At 35.0% G+C, this 24251-nt stretch overlaps 1 protein-coding gene across 1 annotated transcript in view; it reads left to right on the forward strand.

Annotated features, from left to right (window-relative positions):
* The window catches only part of SLC2A13 (solute carrier family 2 member 13), a 308538-nt gene that overhangs the window by 240827 nt on the left and 43460 nt on the right, over positions 1 to 24251 (forward strand). Inside the window, exon 7 of the mRNA XM_019736318.2 lies at positions 7494 to 7619. Within this exon, the coding sequence (XP_019591877.2) occupies positions 7494 to 7619 (126 nt within the window). The remainder of the gene's footprint in view (positions 1 to 7493; positions 7620 to 24251) is intronic.

Raw genomic sequence — 24251 nt, forward strand, 5'->3', positions numbered from 1 at the left:
AAGTGGCAAGTTCAAGTCAAAGTTCAGGGGAGAGATGGTAAGAATGGTGAGTAGAGGAACTTTGTACTTTGGAGATGTACTTAATGGCATTGTACCTATTTAGATATAAGTGGTCTTAGATCATGCTCAGGTTTTTAAATAGTGAAACACAAAAGAACAGTAGGTTTGACATGAAAGCCAAAGATTTAGCTTTAGCTGTGTTGAGTTTGAGGTACTTGTGAAACATCCAGAAAAATCGGGCAGTTGGACGTACGGGTCTGGCACTTAGGAAAGAGAAACAGCTTGGAGAAACAGGTCATGGAGTCTCAATGTCAATGATAATAATGGTCAGGTAAGATTGATGTTCCCCCAGCAAAAGTGTAGAGAGTAATGAAAGAAGATTGCCAAGAACAGAACCAAAGGAGAAAGAATCAAGCAGAGAAAGAAAAAACTAAGATGCAGTAGAGAGATGCAAGAGTCATAAAAGGCGTAGCATCAAAGGATGAGAATTTCAGGAAAGAGGAAAAAATTTTAGTGATAAAAAAATTTTATCACAGAACGATAAATTAAGATTAGGAAAGAAAAGTTCCCAGAGTTAATATTGATAAGATCATCAGCAATCTCTGTGAGAGCCGCTTTAATGGAGTGCTGAGGCATGACTTGTTTCGTGAAATCAGAACCAATAGGTCCCCAGCTTTTTCATTTCCAACCACTTACTTAAGCCCCCAGAATTTTTCTTTTCTTTCCTTTCCTTTCCTTTCCTTTCCTTTCCTTTCCTTTCCTTTCCTTTCCTTTCCTTTCCTTTCCTTTCCTTTCCTTTCCTGTCCTTTTCTCTTTTCTTTTCCCTTCCCTTCCCTTCCCTTCCCTTCCCTTCCCTTCCCTTCCTTTCTCTTCCCTTCTCTTTTCTCCGCCCCTCCCCTTCCTTCCCCTTCCTTCCCTCCCTCTTTCTTTTTTAATTATCGTGAGTTCTCTACTTACACAATCCAAATGGAGAGAGGGAGTCACCTGACATCTACACTCTGGCGGAGAAAGAAGGCAGGTGTCCTGACGTTCTCTTTGCAGTACTCATCTAGAGCTCTGGTCCTGCAGGGAGCTATAAGCAAGGCAGGCTGTCCCCTAGTAAGGGTGTTCTCGGGTAAATTGGATTCCAAGTCACCTGCTGAAAGCAGCAGGAGCAGTTAGGAGTGAGAAGGGAGTAGGAAAGAGTAGGAAACATTTAGAATGGCTGTCACAGGAAACATTGACATTATTGCACAAAGGAGGGTGTTCAATTCATGCATAAGGAATGAGTCAGTGAACACAGTTACCCACAGAGAATGAAAGTAACCCTGTGGCAATAGATAATCCTAACACCTGGATTTGCTGCCTTTGTTGTTCTGAAATTTAGGCCACACCAGAGACAGGCATTTTAAAGACCAAACACTGTTCTTAATGCTCCATCTCATTAGCTGTACTGAGACATACTTAAAAACAAATGGACCGTTTTCTAGAGGGCTGAGTTCATACTCGACTTCACAGAGTAGAAACTAAGAATGTTCTCAATTAACCCGAATCAATTTTTAAAAGATTTTCTGAGGAGAAAGAAGAAGGCACATTCGGTTAAGACCCTGAGCGCTACGGTATGTGAAACATGTAAATGCTTGATTAAATGAAAATAGACCATCCTCTCTGTCCCTTAGACACAAAGCGGACTTTTATTTTCTTCTTTTCTGCTTTAATTGGAAACATTTTATAGTTGTAGAACTAGTTTTGTTCTAAATATGTGAATACTTATTTTTTTCTCTTTTTTAAAAAGAAAGGTCAGAGAGTGAAAAGCTCAATCCTCTCCCCCCTTCAACTAGCCAGAAAAGAACGTTTGGTTCTCACTATTGTTGTCTGGATTATGTATTTTCACGCCTCCTGTTCGAGCTTCTAGTATGCTGTGCATTCAGTTTCCTCAGCAGCGTCACCCCATAGGAGAGCAGCACCGTTGGCTATGATGTAATCTCCCCAGTGAAAGTATCCACAGCCAAGAACAATAGCATGGATTCTGGGCACCATTATTTGCCACAAATTCTCTTGAAATATTGTAACGTCCTTTTACTATAAGATTTGCAAGCTGTGGTTTTAAAAAGGGCCATCTCTTTCTGTTTGTCTCTTTTCTTCAGGCTCCAAGGAAATTGGCCCTTGCAGCTGGTGCTTCCGAAAGTGAATTATCAGAATCACTAACCAGTTCCATTTGGGTTGTGGGTTGAATGTTTACAAATGGCAGGCTTAGCCTCTAGCAATTTAAAAAACTAGCTCAGCTTCAAGTACCCTCTGACAATTAGTTTTACCTTTTTATTTTCATCTAAAAATGACTCAGATACTCACATCCCAAAGTTATTTTTCACAAATGGGCAGAAGCAGGCTAATGAACCTACAGTAATGCCTTCATTTATAGAACTGTTATACATTGATTCATTCCATAAACATGTATTGGGGACCCAGGCTACAAAGTGGGGTGCAAATATAGAGTTGCTAAGCATGGCCTTTTCCCTTGGGTTCTCACAGTTGCAAACCAGTCAGTAAAGGACATTGTAAGTTCTACAATAGAGCTGTGCACAGAGCAAAGAAAGGAACCATCTCTATTAACTATACTATATATATATATACTATACTGGTTAATGTATATATTAACTATACAATATATTGATTTGTCTGAAATTTAAAATGTTTTATAACAATAGGGAGGAATCCCCATTTTATTTAATTCATTCAGCAATTCCTTTTATGAAACATACCTAATCCTTTTGTAAATACTTTCTTAATGCATGTCTTCTGTAAATTTAGAGTTTCTTAAAATAGGGCACACCTATAATTTCTGCCCTTGAAATCAATATGTAAGAGTAAATATTTTTGAGATGTTAACAACATTCTCATATGTTTTACTCTGTTTGTGAATTTACAGTTAAAATCCTTATATTTCTCTCATTTCTTTTTTATATAATCTTGCAATTGGATGGGTTTTAGACGTCATGTACTCTTGGTATGGTAAATTCGAAGTCCAGAGTTTAGAACCACCTCAAATAACACTCTGAGAGAGGATAAATGGTGCTTAGCATGCCACTCTGATTTTCAAACACACACACAAAACATTTTAATTTGTGCTTAGAATATTATTATGAACATTATTTGGCACCAATATATTTAAGTTGTCAGCTTTTATATTCATAAAACCTTACATAAATTCAATAGGTCATGTTTAAGAAAGACTCAAAGAGCAAATCATGAATAAAAAATAGCCACTTCTAGAAGTTGTTCCCTTTTCTTTTAATGCCATTTGTTAACGCCACAGTTATGATATGTGCTCTCTGTAAAAGGTCAATTAGCAGATTCCCCAGGATATTTAAAGTTTTGTGTTACCTTCTAAATGTCATGTTGAAGTTAGATATGTTGTCACATTTAGGAAAATTCTGCCATAAAATCATCTGTATGAAGAAAAAAATAAATTCTAGGTCAAAGATGAGGGAGTGGTAAGATATCTTGTCTCCAAAAGCCTGAGAGACTGTAATTCCAGCTAAGGGCTGGCCACATCAGTTCCTAGACAGTGGCCCACTCCCCAGGATGGTAAGGATTTGAACATTTTTTAATACTTGACCTCTTTTCACTAAGTACCCTTACGAACCAGTATGGAGGGAAAGTATAGGGTAGTAGAAAGGACAGTTTTTCATGCTATTTTAATATAGGAAAGGCTTGAGCCTGCACATAAACAATGCGGTATGTTCTGGGAGAGGTTTGAAAGTATGACCAATGGGACAAGGTGTGGGTCCTGGTGAAGCCTAGAGGGATTGAGATTAAAAGCCCTGTTAGATGGATGACCTTTGAACACCTCCTTTGCAGAGCCTGGCGGAAAAGAGGTGACTATGGACATGGCTGCAGATACCTTTGTTCATGTCTGAGTTTAAAGTTGAGAAAGTTCAGGCCTAGCCCCCTTCAGTATGACAAGGCCATCTTCTAAGAGATGTGGGTGGGGGGGAAGGATTGGGGTTGGAGGAGAGTTACGGGTATTAGGGATATCAGTGGTGGGGGTGGAGGATGTCACTGATTAGGACCAGGTAAAAGTTTGCCAGCAGCAGTATGAATCCGGGTGCTACAAATGTGTCCTTTTATCAATATGCTGGTTGTGTTCATTCTTCACAGTAAGGAGCATGCTAGGTGTAAAAAGAAAGAAGAAAGATGGTTGGAAACAGTCAAACATAAATGTTTATGGGGTGACTGTTTAGAAGGACCTAAGTACAAAGACTTTGAGGGTCTGGTGAGAGTGGTTAAAGGGATTTGCCGTGAAAGTTTGACAGAGAAGGACCCAAAGCCGTGAAGTACGTGAAGGATCAGGAGGAAAGCAGTGTGAACGGTCTCTGAGTTAGAAGAGCAGTTGTCCTAGGGGTAAGGAAATCAGAGATCTTGAAGGAAAGGAGTTAGAAATATGCATATGGGATCTGTGTATGTGTTCTCGATCAGGGATCTGCAATTTTCCTGTAAAGGGTCGGATATAAATATTTGTGGCTTTAGAGGCCATATGAATTCTTTTAGAACTTCTCAACTCCGCCCTTGAAGCTTGAAGACAGTCATAGACTGTAAGTGAATGAAGGGGCGTGGCTATGTTCCAGTAAAACTTTATTTATAAAACGAGGTGATGATCTGGATTTGTCTCAAGGGCTGTGGTTTTCCTGACCTCTGTTCTAGATCATGACAATTCCCAGGAAGTAGACAGTTAAGTGGAGATGAAGACTTAGAAACCAACGAGCTAAGATGCTTTAAAATTACTATAATTACTCCAAACCATCTAGCTCTAACAGACAATTAGAGAACATGTCACCACCAACATACACAGTCTTCTTAAAGGCACAAGTAACATTTAGGATATATCATATACCAGGCCATAAAATGAGCTTCAATAAATTTAGAAAGGACTGAAATCATACAAAATATGTCCTCTGGTCACAGTGGAGTGAAATTAGAAAACATTAACAGAAAGAAACTTTTTTGGAAAATTACAAATATGTGAAACTTAAACAATACAGTCTTTAATACAGTAGATCAAAGAAGAAACCCGCCAGCACAGGGAATCTGTTTTAGTCACTAATGTGTCCCAGCCTCTGCCTGGCACATAGGATGTGTAAAATATTTGTGTTTCTTGACTAAATGATGATGGCAGAGCAGGGATCGTTTGCTCAGCAAGCTCAAAGAATGGGAGGTTGTGGTCAGGGTTGGATGCTTGCATGAGGGATGAAGGAGGTGAAGCATCACGGATAACACCTCGTATGTCTTGACAGATAGTAGGTTTTCAGAAAAGATTAGCCTTTATTGTTACTTTTGCGGGGCTTTTATAGGATGTACTTATTTTTAAAGAAGTAGAGTCATCTGTCTGCAAATGGATGAGTTGACCTTTCCCACATAAGTATCATTTAAAGCCATTGGAACAATCCAGGTTGTTAGAGTCCACCTCATATGAGCAGAATAAACAAAGTACTAGTAGGAATTATCTTCCTTTTCAAAGTAGGCTAGTGTAGTTCTCAACGACAGAAGCTCGAAGTACTTCTAATGCTTTCTATTGCTTTGTTTACTTTGCTTATCAGACAAGAGGACAGTTTTGTATTTACAATGCTGCATCACCTCTCTAAAGTATATTGACTTTCCAGTAGGCTTCGAAATGCCTCTTTTTTGCCTTTAATATAGGGCTGAAGTCTCATTTAACAATAGGAGGTCTGTTTGCAAAGGAAAAATTTACAGAAGGAGGCTGAAGTAATAATCCAATTTTTAAACAGTGCCAGTATTGTCCCATTTAGCTAAATGAATCAAAGAATTATTTTGATTTTTAAGGATTCATATCTTTTTCGGATAACTTGCAGTAGTTCTTACCCTGTTTCTCCCCCCACACTCCAAAGTATAATTCCTTGGACACAGTAGATATTTCTACGTCTGTACTAAGTGATTTTAATTGTAAAATAAGCAGTTCTCTGAAATGCCCTTCCCTCTACCTCTTTGCCTGACAAATTTCTTTTATGATCCATTCAGTTCAAATACCACCTCTGAAATGATCCCCAGCTCTTATGGACAAGTGAACACGCCTCTGTTTTTAGAGTAGTTCATAACTATTTTCTCTTGCACTGCCGTTATTTACTTGTATATGTGATTCTCATCCTTGTCTCTTATCTACCAAGAAGCAGGGACTTGGGCTGATTTCATCTTAGTGTCTTTAATGCCTTGTGTGTACCTGCCATGTATGAGGTGCTCCAGAATTATTGGGCAAATGAATATGACAGCAAGATAACTCATTCCTTTTTTTAATTGAATTTATTGGCGTGACATTGGTTAATAAAATTATATAGGTTTCAAGTGTACATTTCTATAATACATCATCTGAATATTGCATTGTGCGTTCACTACCTCAAGTCAAATCCCCTCTGTCACCATATATTTGACCCCCTTTACCCTCTCCCCCGTTACCCTCTGGTAACCACTAAACTGTTGTCTATGTCTATGAGATTTGTTTGTTTGTTGCTTTCAGTTTTATATGCCACATATGAGTGAAGTCACATGGTTCTCGACTTTTTCTGCCTGCCTTATTTCGCTTAGCATGATAATCTGAAGATCCATCCATGTTGTCACAAATGGCAGTATTTCATCTTTTCTTAGAGCCGAGTAATATTTCACTGTATATATGTACCACATCTTCTTTACGCAATCATCTAATAAAAGGAAAACTCATTCTCCAAGCGCACTATAGGCTTAGGTTGGAAAACCCTGCCCTCTAGAGGATTTTGCCTGTTTAGAATTTTCCTGTAGTTTGGATACGGCTGTTAGGTGAGCAATGATTAATTGATTATGGCTTTTCAATCCAACCAGTAGATATAAATAACCTAGACAAAATTAGCCTGTTTATCTACACTAACTTCTTTTAAATTAAACCTAAGACGTAGTTGATACTCAGTCATATTTGTTAACAAGTATAGGTGTCCACCGAGATGTTAACAGTGACTATTACTATGGTGGTAGTCTTTTTTGTTTTTTAATTTTTTCTTCAGATATTTTTCATTTTTTGAATTTTCTATTTCAGGATAATATATTGAAAAATATATATATTTTCCATTTTGAAAAGTCATGGTATATGGTGGAGACAATTAAGAGAAATAAATGCTTTGGTATAATTTGGAACTAGTCAGCTAGGTCAAGATGGGCCATTCCGTGCTTTGGTAACAAATCTGAGTGGCTTAGGAAAGTAAAGTTTATGTGCTGCTGGTTGACCAGGGTTTTTGTACATCCAGTGTCTCAGATCCAAGCCTCTTCCATCTCAAAGTGGCTTCTGAAGTTGCTGAAGCCAGAGCGGGAGAGATGGGAGAAGCCTGTCAGCCGTCACCTGCCTCAGCACATGTCACTTTGCCATGGCTCAAACCAGTCTCATAGCTCCAAGCTTACTGAAAAGTCGAGTGGAAAATGTTGGGGGAGCACCGATGGACTCTGCTAACATGACTATAACTCTTTTCATTTTACAGTTACTGTAATGAGTGTATGCTGGATCCAGAATGTGGTTTCTGCTACAAGATGAACAAATCAACCATCATCGACTCCTCCTGTGTTCCAGTTAATAAAGCATCTACAAATGAGGCAGCCTGGGGCAGGTATGTCACCTATTATATATACCATAAGAATATACAACAAAATTTCAAAATGAGGCTTATTTTTAAACTTACAGAGTGACTACACTTACCATCAGTGCCTGTACTTCTTTTAAACTGGTCTTCTTTCAAACGATCTTGTAAACTGATCTTTGTAAGTGTATTACTCTGCAGCATTTACTGATAAAAGTGGGTGTAAAGCATTGCAACTGTACGTTTCACAGACTGAGAGTACACTCAAGCCTAGACTTCAGGAAATTCACATTTCAGACCAACTCAGTCCTAAGCTGTAGGAGTTTGGATCTTGAGGCACGTGTTTCTAAATATCGCCAAGACAGTTTCTCGCATTGCATAATGTACCTGTACCAGAAATTTTCCAACTCCCAAACTTAAGTGAAAGACAGAAAATTGTCAAGTCAAAATGAATTAATGCTACTTTAAGTTCTCTCATGCAACTTTTGTTTTCTTAGAGTACTTTCCTGGAAGTTTAGTGAAAGTTAGCAAAATAAGGATAAAACTCGGTGATCACTGGATGTAACCAGTCTAGGAAGCTATAAACCTTTCTCGTTTTGATGGATCACATTGGTTTGTAGTAGGCACATTAATGAAATCATTCTATAGAACAAATATTCCCCTACATTTATGAATATGCATATCCATGGACACAGAAAAGACATAAACATTCAACAGGGCTTGAATTTCTTTTGTGTTAATATTCCCATAAAGAGAATAATATGCTCTCATCCTGTCTGCCTCGTAGTGCTGATGAAGGTAATGAAATCTATAATAAAGTACTTGTGTCTCCTAGGAGCTATACAGTACAATGTATCAGTATTAATCATTATACTATTGTCGTTAATCATTTTATTAAGGGATTACTCCAGAGAAGTAGAAGTACATTGTATGGTAGCAGTGTAAATCCAGACCAAATTTTGAATACATTAATTACGAGGAAATACGTAAATGAAATAAAATTATTACTTAAACTGAAAACTTGAAAGAGCTTCTCTTAAAAACACCCAGTGTGTAATTTTCATCAGCCAAGCCTCACTGGGGAGTTAATTGACTAAATATTTCTGGATGTAGGAGTTTACAGTTTTAACCCCCCTTATGATTTATTTTTCAATAGGAAAAAACAACAACAACCTGAAAGTTGCTTGTCTAGAATTGTGAACGTGTTATGAAATCTGTATATGTAGTTTCCTGTATTTCACAGAATTAATTTATAAACTTATTAGAAATTTCTACTAATAGTAAGGCACACTAAAATAAGGCATTTTTGTTACTCTCAGAAGGTCTAGAGGTCAAAGACTTCAAAATAGGGATTTTGTTCTTTTTGCAAATAACGAAGTGTACAACTTTTTAATAGCAATGAGTACTTCTTTTATTTCAACATATTCTTACATTTTATTTGTATTTTTATACCATGTTTCTTGACTGCACACACTACTAGAGAAAAGTGAGGCACAGATAACACCTAAGTGTATAAATATAAAAAACTGAACACAATATATGAAGAACTTTTATGTTTGTAGAATACTCTTAGAATAACCTCAAACTCTTTACCAAAAAAACCCAAAAGCAATGGGTTTCCTCTGTGCTGAGTAACAGCCCTCCTCCTAGCTGGTCAGTGCAGTTGGTTGCCACAGCCTGTGCTAGAAAAAAAGCAAGAAAGGCAGGATGCATGCGTTCACCATGAAAAATTTCTACAAGAGATTTGCCATTTGTGGGTAAAATAGGATTCTCTGTATTTTTGTTTATTAGTTGGCTGTTAGGTTTTACACAATTACCTATGGCATTCTTAGGGTAAAACCTACCATTACCTTGGATTCACATCTGAAATACACTATTTGTAGGGGTTTCAGGGTCAAATTTCATAGCCACATATCCTGATCTCTAATTATAGCTGTTTCCTGAAGATACCAGGTGGAATGGTGATACCATTCATAATGAAGGTAGTAGGCTGATTTTGATGAATTCTGAATTGTCTCGACATAAGGAAAACCACTTGTCCATATAGTCAATTATATCTATGTTGTTATGTTTCAGTTATTTTTTTAAATTAAAGTTTATTGGGGTGACAATTGTTAGTAAAGTTACATAGATTTCAGGTATACAATTCTATATTACATCATCTATAAATCCCATTATGTGTTCACCACCCAGAGTCAGTTCTCCTTCCATCACCATATATTTGATATGTTTCAGTTATTTTCAAAAATCATTTAGTTCTCCAAAGATATACGAATGGTCAACAAGCACATGTAAAACTGCTCAGCATCAGTAATCGTTAGGGAACATGCAAATCAAAACTATAGTGAGATACTGTCTCATACCCATTAAGATGGCTACTATCAAAAAAATTGTGAAGGATGTAGACAAATTAGAAAGTCTGTGCATTGTTGATGGGAATGTAAAGTGGTGTAACCACTATAAAAAACAGGATGGCAGTTTCACATTTTCTTTAAATTTTAAGATAGAATTATATATTATCTAACAATTCCATTTCTGGGTATATATCCAAAAGAATAGAAAACAAGGTTTTAAAGAGATATTTGAATACCCATGTTCATAGCAGCATTACTCAAAATAGCCAAAAGTGGAAGCAACCTAAGTGTCATTTGATGGATGAATAAACAAATGTAATATATACATACTATGATATATTATTCAGACTTAGAGGAAAGACATTCTGGCACATACTACAACATAGATGAACCTTGCAGATATATTGGTAAGTAAAATGAGGCAGTCACAAAAAGACAAATACCATCTGACCACCAATATGAGGTACCTATAGTCAAATTTATAGAGACAGAAAGAAGAATGGTGGCACTAAAAGGAGGAAGGTGGGAGTAGAGAGTTGTTTATGGGCATGGAGTTTCAGTTTTGCAAAGTGAAATGAGTTTGGGAGATTCCTTGTGCAACAATGTGAATATACTTAACACTACTGAACTGTACCATTAAAAATAGTTAAATTTTAAATGGTTAATTAAAATGGTAAATTTTTGTTATAATGTATTTTACCATAATTAAAAATTAAGAAGGAAAGCCCATTTAAACATAATTTAGTATACTTCTAGAAAATACAGTACAGTGAGCTGATGGAAAACCTGCTCATCACCCCCTGTAATTCCCACATGCATCCCACACACATGCAAATACAGTTTTAGTTTGGAAATAAGAAATAAAATAAAATAACTTTAAATTAATTAATGGGTGAAGAAGAAATCATAATGGAAATAGAACATTAAAATCAATAACTGAAAAGATTCACAAGAAGTTAGAACTAGAACACAGAGTTGGCCTATAAAGTAAGCAGAGGATAGAAATTAAAAGATAAGAGAAAAAAAGTAATGCAAAGGAAAGAAATACTAGAGAGAATTAAAAAAAAAAGTTGGTTGTTAGAGAAGACTGATGTAATGGAGAAACTTCTGGCAATACTCTTTTAATAAGAGTGAGAAAGCACAAATAAGCAATATTGAGAATGAAAAAAAACGTAAAAACATATAGTGAAGATGTTTAAAATTGTAGGAGAATACTATGAATAATGTTGTCCAATGCATTTGAAAACAGATAATTGGACAGTTTTCTAGAAAAAAAATATATAATTTCTAAAACCAAGTGAACATCTCTGTGAAGTGTGATTTTTTTATTCCCATTATACAAATGAAGAGAGTCTGAATGACTTTCTTGAAGTCAAAAAGCTGGTAAGTCCACTGCTTTTCAGGAGCAACAGTTGGGTTGCAGAGAGATGCACATTTTAGATTCAGATAGTTTCAAATTAGAGCTTTTGTCATTTACCTCATAATTGACACTGGGACCGTTTGGGCCTCTCTCGGCCCCATTCCTAATCTGTAAAATGGGAATAAGATAATTGCTGTGTTCAACAATACGATTGTTTTTATGAAGATTAAACAAGAGTGTATCTGAAGACACTTACAAAAATGTAATGCCCTGTGCAAATGTAAGTAGAACATATCCTGTAGTAATTTTTTCTTTCTTAGATTTGTCAATAACACATTTTCTAGATGAGGATAAGCACTTCCTAACAAATAAGTGCATTAGAATACTACCTATGTATTTATCTGCATCTTGTCATTCACCTCCATATCTCCTGGCTCTCGGTACACAGCAGAAAACATAAATAATCTACTCTGGAACTTCAAAAAGCCTGACTCTTTAAAAGTATTGCTCATGAGGGATATTTTCTTAATGTGCTGATTCAGTATTTTGTTTCCTATAATGCAACATTTTTGCTCTGTAATTAGACACACTGAAATAGCTAGATAGATTCCCTATTTGGCAATTCATTGTTCTGAGTCACACTGAATGACTGAATGCCTGGTTTATTGTATTCATTCATCAGAGAGATTTTTCTCAAAGCTGCACTCTGATATAACACCCAGCCGATTTTTCCAGCATCCCACCCCTCTCCCACACAGAATTCTATCTAGTCCATCGAAACCCCTTGCTATTACCCTAATATCCATTATGGTTTCCCACCTCTCTGCCTTTCCTCATGTTGTGCTTTCTGCCTGGAATTTACCCTCCTTGTCCCTCTTTTTGATCTTTGCCTGACTTCTATTAATAATTTTTTTGTGTAGATCAGATGTCCCTTTTTCCTTGCAGTCTTGCTGCTTAGCACCAGAAAACAATGCTTATTATATTTCCTGCTTTCCTAGTCTAGTACTTGCCTGTATAACTTATCTGATAATTATACCCCCTTATATACCGGTAATAGTATTGGGTTTGGATGTATCTTCTCTACTAAATTATATATTCCAGTATCTGTATACTGCACTATTTTTAATCTCTTGGTGACTTGTACATATCACGCATTCGATCAATAATTGTTAAATGACAAAGTAGAAAAGACTGTCATCACTGGAAAGTATGTAAGTGTTTGAAAGTACCGTAGTTTTCAATGACAGGATATGGTGTTCCCATCATTTCATTTTAGTTATATCTTCCACATTCATCCTTATTTTCAGAAAAGAAAACGTTTAAAAGAAAAATGAGAGTGATGCAATATTAATTAACAATGTTAAATGTTTACCTGATACTAATTAAAACACTAAAACATTTTTTTAAAAATAAAACTAAACCATATACTTCAAGTACATATACTATTATATATATTGCTTATAGTCGTACTACATGAAAAATACTTTTTAAAAATTGTTGGAAGAATTATTCAACGTGTTTCGTCAAAACATTCACTGAATGTTTTCCTCAAAACATACCAGAGAAGGAATATCTATGGTGACAGTATAAGATCACGTATATTATGAAACTAGGCCAGATAACAAAAACAGGATTTACCCTCTATCATCTTTTTTTTTTTTTTTTTTCAAGAAATATACCTGTTTTCCATTTAGGAAAAGAAATTTATTTTATCATTAACAAATTATTTCAGTATCTTAACATATTCATGCACAAGATTAGTGTTTTTATCACTTATTTATCTTAGGGATTTTAAATCCTCAAGCTGTGCTTCTAAATTAAAAACAGTATCATTCAAAATTAATTTTTGCTAGCATACATTTTATAGAGAGAGAGAATCTAATAGAGAATATTTTAATCCAGTTTGCTTTTGAAAATACACTTTTATGTTTTTGCTTGAATAGAGGTCATTATGCTAGATTACTGCCTTTAAGATCTGTAGCCGGATGCTACATAAGTTTACCTGTCCATAAGTATTTCAAAGGCCACAGCCTCTGGGCTCTTCTTTGTTCAAGTCTAGAAACAGACTTTCTTGGATTTCGTGACTGTCTGTATTACAGACTCTGATGCTATTTATGTGGCAAAGTATACATATCAGTAAAGCAAAACATTTCTGAAAAATGTATCTCCCTCCTTCATGACTATTTGTCCAATTTCTTAGTGAACATTTAATTATAGTTATAAATAAACACATTTTAACAGTTTTATCCAAGTAGTAATATTCATAGTATATTTGACTACCCTCCCTCTTAGACCAATACCTTACCTTTCTGGTCAGATCCTGTTCCTTTTACATTTAAAAAATTATTCTTCAGTTCCTATTTCTCCTAAAAGTATCTAAGTTATTTCTCACTAAAGAAGACTGTAAGATTTTTAGAATAAGAATAAAGGCCAAGACTTGAATTGCGTGAGGTCTTTGGTGAATATAAAATATCAGTGGCAAGTCTTGGTTCATCAAATAAAGGTGCAGTTAAGCAACAGAAGATGTGCAGAGATGAAACCTGGGGAGGTTGGGATTTATTAGAAAGAGCGTAGAGGGAGCAATGGGAACAAGAGGAAGGAGAGTACGTGGCCTGCGATGATACAAATATGAATTTGGATCAGTGTCAGAGAGCCTTTTTTAGGAATTTTCATTTGACTTTTATAGGTACATTTTCATAGGTGTGGAAATCATACTGGCAACAAATTTAGGTGATACCTGAATGGCAGATCTGACGTTGTATCACATAGTGAGATACAGTTCTCTTCCAAATTTTCTGAATATATTAAGAAGAAAACCAGTTGACACTAGCATGGTTTTAATACTTGGCAGGAAACATCTAACTAGAAATTAATAACATTGTTGTGTTTTCATTAAATTTTTATTAGAACTATCTTCTCTTCTTGGCAAGTGTGCTTGATTGCATTATTGTTCAAAATATCTGCTATGCTCACTAGGGGAGGATTAGATTCCCCTGGACCATTCATTCTTATCCACATGATTTGCTCTGGCCAAGCAAATGAGAGTGGAACCAATCTGTGTCACTTCTGAGCTAAAGCTTTCAGAGCAAGGATTTGCCATATCTTTTTTTTTTCCTCCGCAGTAAAGTTGGCAATGTCCCAGAATAGATGGGATTCCATTAGCTTTGGGCACAGAGTACAGAAAAGGTGGAACAGAACCACAGCTGACCTCAGATGGACCTGTAGCATGAGCAAGAAATTAACCCGTTTGTGGCACTGGAATTTGGGGTTCTTCTGTTACCTCTGCAGTCTCTTCTGACTGATAAAGCAAGATAAACTGCATTCCATTGTGGAAGTGACACAGAATTTTCTTTATTTACATTATATAAGGAAGCTCAATTATTAAACAAATAATAGTACAGTGAAAAGAAAGATATGGTAAACAGTCACAAGAGGGTTACCAAATTCCTTAAGTCTGGGGAATACTGCGATAGATGGTAGGTTTTTAAGTAGGGGCTAATGTGAATGGCCTTGGGTTTAAAAGATAAAATTTTGATAGAAAAAGGAAGAAAGAATTTGTAAAAAAACAGGTAGAGGGTAAGGCAAGGCATTTGGAAATTCATTAATATTAGTATGGAGGGGTGACATCTGTGTTTTAAAATGTTATATATTTTAATGAAGACATTTGAAAGGAAGATTATACCTGTTGCTGTGATACAGAAAGAAGAACAGCACTAGACATCCACATACTCTCAGAAAGTTTCTTGCTAGACAGCATGTATGAACTAAAATCCAATTATTCAAATCAAAGAACTGTTGCTTCGATACACATCATGTCGTACTCAAGTCCTTCCGATTCTCATGGTTTCAGTGCTAACTTGAAAATAAGCAAAATAGTTTTTCCATTACATATGATCTGGGTTTACAACTTAAACACAGTTTGTATGGTAACAGCCACGGGTTTACAACTTAAACATAGTTTGTGCGGTAACAACCACATGTTTTATCACTTGAAATTTGGAGAAATTCATAAATCACTACCAATCAGAATTCCTGCTATTTCAAAATAATGCCAAAATGGCAACGTGGAAAATATCAGAGCACAATAGTCTGTCCCCATGGTTTCTAGGAAGATTTCATTAAAACACCCTTCACTGGATGGTCACTTATCCTCTATTTTGGTATGTGCCGTCTAACTTCGTCTAAGAATTTTATTTTGAAAATAAATAGGTCTAAGGATTAACCAACTGTATTTTCACTTCAAAGGCACATGTACCCTGCAACCCTCTAGAACATAAAATAAATAAAAGATTTATTTTTCCTTTTTATGGTTTTTTTTTTTTTTCTTTTTTTATCTATGAGTTAGAAAGGGGAAAAGGTTGGGCATAGACCTGTTCAGCATGGAGAAACCTGTAAATGTTGACATTCTCATGCTTAATTATTGATAGGTTGGATTTTATAACAGAATTTAACTTCTACTGGTATGGCATCTGTAGCTGGAAATACAAAGATTTTTTTCTGAAGTCATAACATTGAAACTTGATATTGTGCTACATGCTATTAAAATATATATTAAAAAGACATTACCTCAAGATGTATAATCCAGGATGGATACATAGATAGGACATTTACACAAACATACTTTAAAATTATTGTAAAAAAATGAATGTTCCTTTTAAAAACACATGAAGAAAGAAAAGTATTTATTGTATGTACTGCCAGAGTCAAGGACATTTGGGAGAGAAGGTGCGTGAAAATATGTTGCCGAATGTGCAAATACCGAATGAGTTTTAAAAACAAACCCGCTCTTTTAGGAATGAAAGCATTCAAATAATGGAATGCTTGAGGAATAGGACAGAATATTTCAGATACAAAATATGGACTGTAAATATTGACAAAATTAAGTGCCCCCACCTTAAAAATATTGTGAAATAATATTGAATTCCCTTATCACAGTGACCAGTGACTTACTTAAACTTTCTATGACGTAACTGAGGAAGAAGGTCTTCAAACTATAAAATAATTTATAAATCATTAATTTAATGGAGTCAATTATATGGTGATGGAAGGAGAACTGACTCTGGGTGGTGAGCACACATTGTGAGATATAGATGATGTATTAGAGAATTGTACACCTGAAATCTGTGTAACTTAACCATTGTCAGCCCAATAAACTTTAATTAAAAAAATAAATAAATAGATAAATAAATCATTAATTTGTTTTATGAGTTTTAAATCTTATGAAGATAGGTCGTATTATTTATTATTTTTCCAGCTTTATTGAGGTATGGCTGACAAATAAAAATTTTATATACGTATTAAGTTGTACAACATGATTTACTTAATGTACAACATGATTTAATATACATACACATTGTGAAATGCTTACCACAATCAAGTTAACACATAAATCCCACACCTCATATAGTTGTGTGTGTGTATGTGGTGAGAATACTTAAGATTTACTCTCTTAGCATATTTCAAGTGTACAATACAGTATGATTAACTAATCATCATGCTGTACATTAGATTCCCCAGAACTTATTTATCTTGTAACTAAGAGTATGAACCTTGGACCAGCATCTCCCCATTTCCCCTACCCTCAGTCCCAGGCAGCCATCATTCTACTCTCTGATCCTATGAGCTCTACTTTTTGAGATTCCACATGTAAGTGAGATCATACAGTATTTGTCTTTCTGTGTCTGATTATTTCACTTAGCACAGTGACCTCCTAGTTTATTCATGTTGTCACAAATGGCAGGATTTCCTTCTTTTTTAATGACTGAATAATACTCGATTGCATATACATACCACATTTTCTTCATTCATTCATGGACAAACAAGTTGTTTCCAAATTTTGGCCCTCGTGAATAATGCTGCAGTGAACATTCTTTATTATTCTTGATGAAAATTTCATTGAAAGCTTAAAAATGAGATTGATGTGTGATACATGAACCCCATGTGATGGCACTAGAGCCATCAAAACTTCTGAAACATCAGGGATGGCAAACTATTGCTCACATAACTACACTTTGTTTTTGGAGGGATCAGGTTGGTTGACTAAAAACTGACAATGGAAAATCATCTTGTTTTAACATTGAGCGTTTAGGAAGTACTTGGTTATACAGACCTATTGTTACTATGTAATCATTTGACTTAGGAAACAGGCTGTTGGAATTCTGCTCAGGAAAATCAACAGATGAAGGAAAGGCACAGTTAACATTTTACATTTACTCTACTGTATTAATATTCAACCAACATTGGATGGTAACTTTGCTTATAACCTAAAGTAGGATGGCAAAGCTTGGCATTTGTAAAAATTGGGGGGAGATCAACTAGGACAGTTAGACACACTTGAAAGAGAATTTCAAAGGGATTACAAAGCAGAGAAATGTCCTTGTCCTGCGCAATGTCACAGAAGCTACTTTTAGTAACATCTGCGCCAAACGAAGGATGTATTGCCCAGAACATCCTCTTCCGTTACCGGAGTTCTTCATTGACTCATAATATATCTTATATCTTGGGAGCAGTGAACATTTTAGCAAATAATTCTTCATCCATTAGTATAACTTTGATCCTTTAAATAGAAATTAAGGAGGTACATAGAAATATTTCATGTCTTTTACAATTAAACCAGGAAACATATTTTGTACTACTACTGAATTAAGTCTGAGAATTTTTGTGTGATGATTTCTGTCTGCCCTGAGCCAGGAGGGAAGGAAGCTCTGGGATGCTACACATTAGTGTAGAGGAGGACATTTTTACCACCTTAAGTTCCAGGCTAGATTGTGTAACAAATGACAGATTCACAGGAGTTATTCATATGTATATCTCATATATACCTGGGAGAAACTCAGGGATGAGTAATCCAAAAAGGTGATTTACAATTCAAGTTTAAATAGCATCTTCAACAAAGAACAATATATTTATAGAGAAGGGACAAGACAAAAGGACCTTGAATCACTAAAGGTAGCAAATTGTTAGGAAGACAAATATAGGCGAGAATGAGAGAGAGAGTCTAGTTAGTCAGGTTCATTATGTAAATTCCTCTGGTGCCACCTCCAGGCTGATAGAGTTTAAAGTTTCTCTGTGATTAACTTTTGTCCTTTCTGGTAGAGAGGGAAGGAGGAGGGACACCTTTGTAAATTTAGGTCCTGCTTCTAGGCAAACGGGGAGGGCAAAGAGCTTTTTCTGCGTTTGCTGCTGCTTAATTGCCTGCAGCTCAAAACATTGAAAAGGCATATTTTGGAGTGTCACATTCTGGTTTCTATCATTTGGCATAAGTGGGGATGTCACTTGGGTCAGAGGAGTGACCCAGGAAGTTTTGTGGCAGGGTAGGAATGCACAGAGTGGATTACAAAGCATGGAGAAAGGATAAAGATCTGGAAAATGTTACCAAAACGGGACCTAAACAGAAAGGGCAAAGAAGAAAAAAAGTGGAGCAGTGCAATGAAGATAAAACAGGGCAGGCCTAGGCAAGTTCAAGGAATGTGTATCTTGGAGACAACTCCGAAACTCTGAGAACACAATCAGCTTTCTCTGTAGTGAATTTTCTCATTTGCAGATCCTCTTGGCTGGGCAAGGAACTAACTGTCTGAAGCAGAACTGCTTCAGCTATGTTGACAAATTTCTGCTAAGACTGACAGCTTTAAGTGTTTCTTATGGATTTAGTGTTTGGTATCTATTGGATATAGATATCTTTTAAATATATATATTTTAAATATGTAAACACTAAAGAAAAAATAGTATACATATAGCATTAAATTTTATCATCTACTGTGCACAAATAACTTTTATAAGTATAGGTGAAGGGTAGTATATCTTTGTTCCATTAAACTCCTTAGCAGTCATCAATCGCTTTTCTCAACTGGCTTCTATAAATGTTTCATGTCCTGTAGTGCAACCGTTTCATTTCAGGCAAGGCACTGTTTTTTTGCTTTAAGTGAGGCACTGATAGAATATAAATTATTGAGATCCTAAATCTGTGGAGCAGATAATTTACAACTGCAAGCTGGCAGAGCCCATCCTAAATTGAAACAGGCTCAGCATTGATTATCCTGTGGATTTACCTGCGACTTGTAGCAGCAGTGTAACCTTCACTGGTGACCTCCTCCACCTCCCTCCAACACACACATACACCACCCTCAAAATGAGCAACATACAGTGAACTTGGGAGTTCGATGTTAGTCTGAATCTTTAAAAAGAGGCTTTCTAGCCTGTGTGAATTTGTTCTGAGTGCTCCTGAGATGTTCAAAGAAGTTAGTGTTTTCCCAATACCATTCACACCTCTTTTATCTTCCAAGTCAAAGATTGAATGAGATGTTCTGTGTGTGCTGCTCTTTGGAGAAAAGGAAAGGATAAAATCACTCACTACCTACACATCCTTTCATTATTTTTTCTTCAAAGCATTTGTGGCTCTTGGCATTCTGAAATTGCGAATGATCCAAACCACATGGAAATAATAACATACTTACTCAAGAGAAAATAAATGATCAAGCATACCTAGTGTACTAGATAAAAAACAAACTCAAAGCATCTGACCCTGTAAGCATTTTTTATTAAAGATTTTCAAACTCTTAAGAATACTAATGTTCAAGATGGTTCTGAATTCAGCCAAGCACTGCTTTTTATAGGAACTTATCCCCCAGCGCTAAGTAGAATAATGGCAAATGGATAGAGGTTCTGGTAGCTTAGCCCAAAGAGGCCCTTGAAAGGGCAGGTTCATTTGTTTGTTTGATCTAGTGTGTTATTTTAAAAATTCATATGAATTTCCCTTTATATCCTAACATATAGCCATTTCAGTTTAATACTATAATGTTTTTATCCTTATCTGTTGATTTTTCTGCACACCCCCAGTCCACCGCCTCTCATCTCATCCTTCACCCCATCAGTGAGAAAAGGGACACTTTTTATTCCTAGAAAATGTGCTATTTTATTCTGCAGCCATCAGTAGAAGTGATAATTTGAGAAGCATGACAATAAAGCATAGGCCCATCCCAGAAACAAATTCTAGTGAAACTGTTTCAGATCTCAGTTCAGTATCAGTTTAAGACACATATGCCTTATGGATTTAAATGTTACCATTAGGGTCTCTAGTATAGCAAACTGATAAGACTTGAACATCTGATTAAATTTCTTGAATGAGAAAATATACTCAGAATGGAAGGGAAAATATTTCAGAAACCTATGGCTTCATAATATCATTGACCCAAACATAAGCATTAACAAACTATTTCACTTCTGCATGGTTTTTTGGCTATATTCATTTGACATTTGGCTCTCTTTTACAGAATGGTGGACTGTGAAATAAATAAAATAATAGATAATTATTTTTTCCACGCTTAAAATGTAAGAAGTTACTTCATTGTAGCTAGCATATATTAAGATACTTTTCAGTTTTTACTCCAAAACACTATCCTTATGCACTTAAGTACAACTGCCCTAAAGTACTTTGTATATAACCTATAATTATTTTATTTTCTTGCATTATAGTTATACCTGTTTGTCTCTGATTGTCCCCAAATTGCATTATGACTGGCACATAGAAATCGCTCAGTAAATATGAATATTATTAAAAGAATAGTAATAAAGAAAAAGAGTGCTCCAGCCACCAGGCCTCTAGATGTTTTGACAAAGAATCTGTCAATTTTATTCTTTGGGATGATTTTGTGTCATTGGAGAAGGCTAGACTTTTTTGAGAAACTTGTAGAGGAAATGACAATAACTAACAATAACAGCCAGATCATCACATGTACGATAGCTCACACTGTTCTCTACCTTATTCTATTTCCTCTTTTTCTATTTCTGACTCATAGTTGCGTATATGGAATCAGGAAGTTTCTTTTAGAAAGTCTAGAATCAATGGGCAGTGTAGCTCTTGTGTAACAGAAAGATAGGAAGGACAGCAGTACCTGGAGTCAGAAGACTGTGCTTTGTGTCTGGACTCCGTAACTGACCAGAATCTGGCCTTGGGTCATTTATTTGACCTCTCTGATCCTCAGTTTGCTGATATTTAAAATGGAAGGAAGTAATAACACGAAATCTTGCTTGCTATGAGAAATCATTGCAAAAGTCAAAGGAAAATATATGTGAAAAGAATTTGTGCTCTTGATTAAAGAAAGAAAAAAAGCTGATTATAAATCTCATTTCTACAATCTATTTTCCTAACTTAACTAATGATATAAATTGACTAAAATTACATATCTAACTGGCAAATGTAGAATTAAAGTTTTCTTTCTGAAGCATTCCAAGTATTTTAGGACCAAAGAAGAATCCATTTTCCTACAAAGGCATTCCTAAATTTGTAAGATTTTTTTCATCAGTATATTTTCATTAAATCCTATATAGTTATAACAATGCTTAGCATTATCAGAATTTTCATTAAATTTTTTCAGTGAGTCACTTATTTCACGTAAAGTCAACTTAAGCCACCTTGTGTTTTTCTTAAAGGAATGGATGTTTTCGCTTTACCCTCTATTTATAAAAAATGTAAGCTGATAAAAAAAAATACACACAATGTGTAAATTATGAATAATTCATTAAATGTCTTTGATGAGCTTATTCCTCAGAAACTATCAATTGATGTCTACATCTGTAGCTCATTTCCTTGAGAGGGAAATCAATGACATTAAAATTCCAGCAGAATCACCTACATCACAAAGTTGGTTAATTTTTAAACACTTGTACCTAGTCTTTACATTTTAAGTTACTTTAACTTTTAGTTGTCATAAACAAATAAACAGTACAGTATAGGCAAAACTTAACAGAATATTGATGAGTAGTTTCCCTCCTCTTAGAAGATGTGGTTATGGCGTTACAGGATTTGGCAGTATTATACTGTTGAAGTAATAGGAAATCACTCCTGTGGGAAACTGTCCAAAATTGAAGTTTTCAAAATATGGAGTTACTTAAGATGTGGCAGCATAAACATTAGAGAATTTCCAAGAATGACATTCTTCAGGATAAAGTGGAAGCTCAAATTTTAAAATGCATGTAGTGTGGGAGCTCTATTTAATTAATATTGCAAATTAAATATTTTTATTATTTAAATTTTAAAATCAAATGTAAGTCATTCTGGGATTCAGGGATGCGTAGCAGCAGTGTTTTTAAATCTCCCTGAATCTCTTTCACCTCACCATCCCAATAAAAAGCAAACGATTGCAAGGAATGACCTTATTTGAATCTTGATTCAAATTGAAAAAAATCTTTTTAAAAGACAGCCAGGGAAATCTGAAGAATATTGGATATTTAATGCTATTAAGAAATTATTGTTAATTGTTTAGATGCAATAATTATATTGCTTTTATTTTTTTAAGTCCTTACAGAGATATATACTGAAATAGTCCAGATGAAACGGTATGATACTTGGAATTTGCCTCAGAATAATGTAGGAGAGGTGAGAGTTAGTGGGGGCTTAAAAGAAAAAGAATTGGTCATGTATTTATAGTCGTTGAAGGTTTACATCAAGAAAATATAGTTATTGAAGGGTATATTAGATTCATTATACTGATTGTCTTTTGAATACTGTATTTGAACAATGTGTAATAAAAGAACATTTTAATGTTATATTAAAATAAATGTTGGCCTCGATCAATGACTAAAAATTAAAACAAAACAAAACAAAACAAAAAAATCAGTAGCTAAGAAACAAATAGAAGAGATAAAATGGAACATGAAAATATATGCAGTTAATTCAACAGAAATCAGTAAAAAAAATTTTCACAAAAATTCCCAAATACAAACACACTTCCAAGTTAAAAAATATTTTAAACCCAATGACAATGAAAATATATTACAAAATGTTGGGATGTTGCATAAAGCAATGCTTGTGGCAAATGTATAGTTTAAGATAATTATATTAAAAAATAAGAAAGGTCTAAAATCAATGATCTACACTTCCAGTTTTGAAGCCAGAAAATGAAGAATAAATAAAACCCAATGTAAGTAGAAGAAAAGAAATAATAGATAGTAGAAATCACTAAAATAGAAAAGAGATACAGTAGATAAAGTAAATGGAATCAAAAGCTTTTGCTTTACAGAGAGCAAAAGTTGAGTTAGTTATACCTAGATTCAAGGGGAGAAAACGAAAGAGAAGACATAACTCACCACTATTAGAATTAAAAGAGAGGACTTAGATAAAATGTCAAAATCTTTGTAGATGCAAATTTCCCAAACTGACACATACAAAAATAAAAAACCTAAATCATCTTATATCTATTTTAACTATCAAATTTGCAGTTAAAAACCTCCCACAAAGAAAACCCCAGACCCAGATTGCTTCATTGGTGAATGATATCAGATATTTAAGGAATAAATAAGTCCAATTCTGCATAACCTCTTTCATAAAACAACAGAGGGGGTGTACTTCCCAACTCAGAAAGTATCATCTTGGTATTAAAATCATACAAACACTACAAGAAAGGAAAATTGAAGACCAACATCAGGGTATCCTTCATATGTATAGACACAGAAATTCTCAGATGGAACTCAGTAATATAAAGGAATGCAAGGTTGATTTAACATTTTAAATAAACTGATTTAATCCACTGTTTTAATAGAATAAAGGAGAAAAAACACATGATCATCTCAATAGATACAGAAAAAAATGTTGACAAAATTTAATATCTATTTATGATAAAAACTCTCAGAAGGCTAGTATTAGAAGGAAACTTCCTCAACAAGAGCATTTGTGTAAACCCTACAGCTTACATCATACTTAATAGTGAAAAACTGAATATTTTCTAAGATAGAGAACAAGATAAGAATGTCCACTATTACCACTTCTATGCAACATTTTTACTGGAGGTCCTAGCCTCTGTAATAAGGCAAGAAAAGGCATACAGTTTGGAAAGGAAGATGTACTGTTTTCAGGTGACATTATTTTTACACAATAGCTACTAGACCAAATAAGTGAAGTCAGCAAGGTCTTAAAAAAGGTCAACATACAAAAATAAATTTTATTTCTATCAA

The sequence above is a fragment of the Rhinolophus sinicus genome, linkage group LG02, assembly GCF_036562045.2.
Source record: "Rhinolophus sinicus isolate RSC01 linkage group LG02, ASM3656204v1, whole genome shotgun sequence".
Classification (NCBI taxonomy): domain Eukaryota; kingdom Metazoa; phylum Chordata; class Mammalia; order Chiroptera; family Rhinolophidae; genus Rhinolophus; species Rhinolophus sinicus.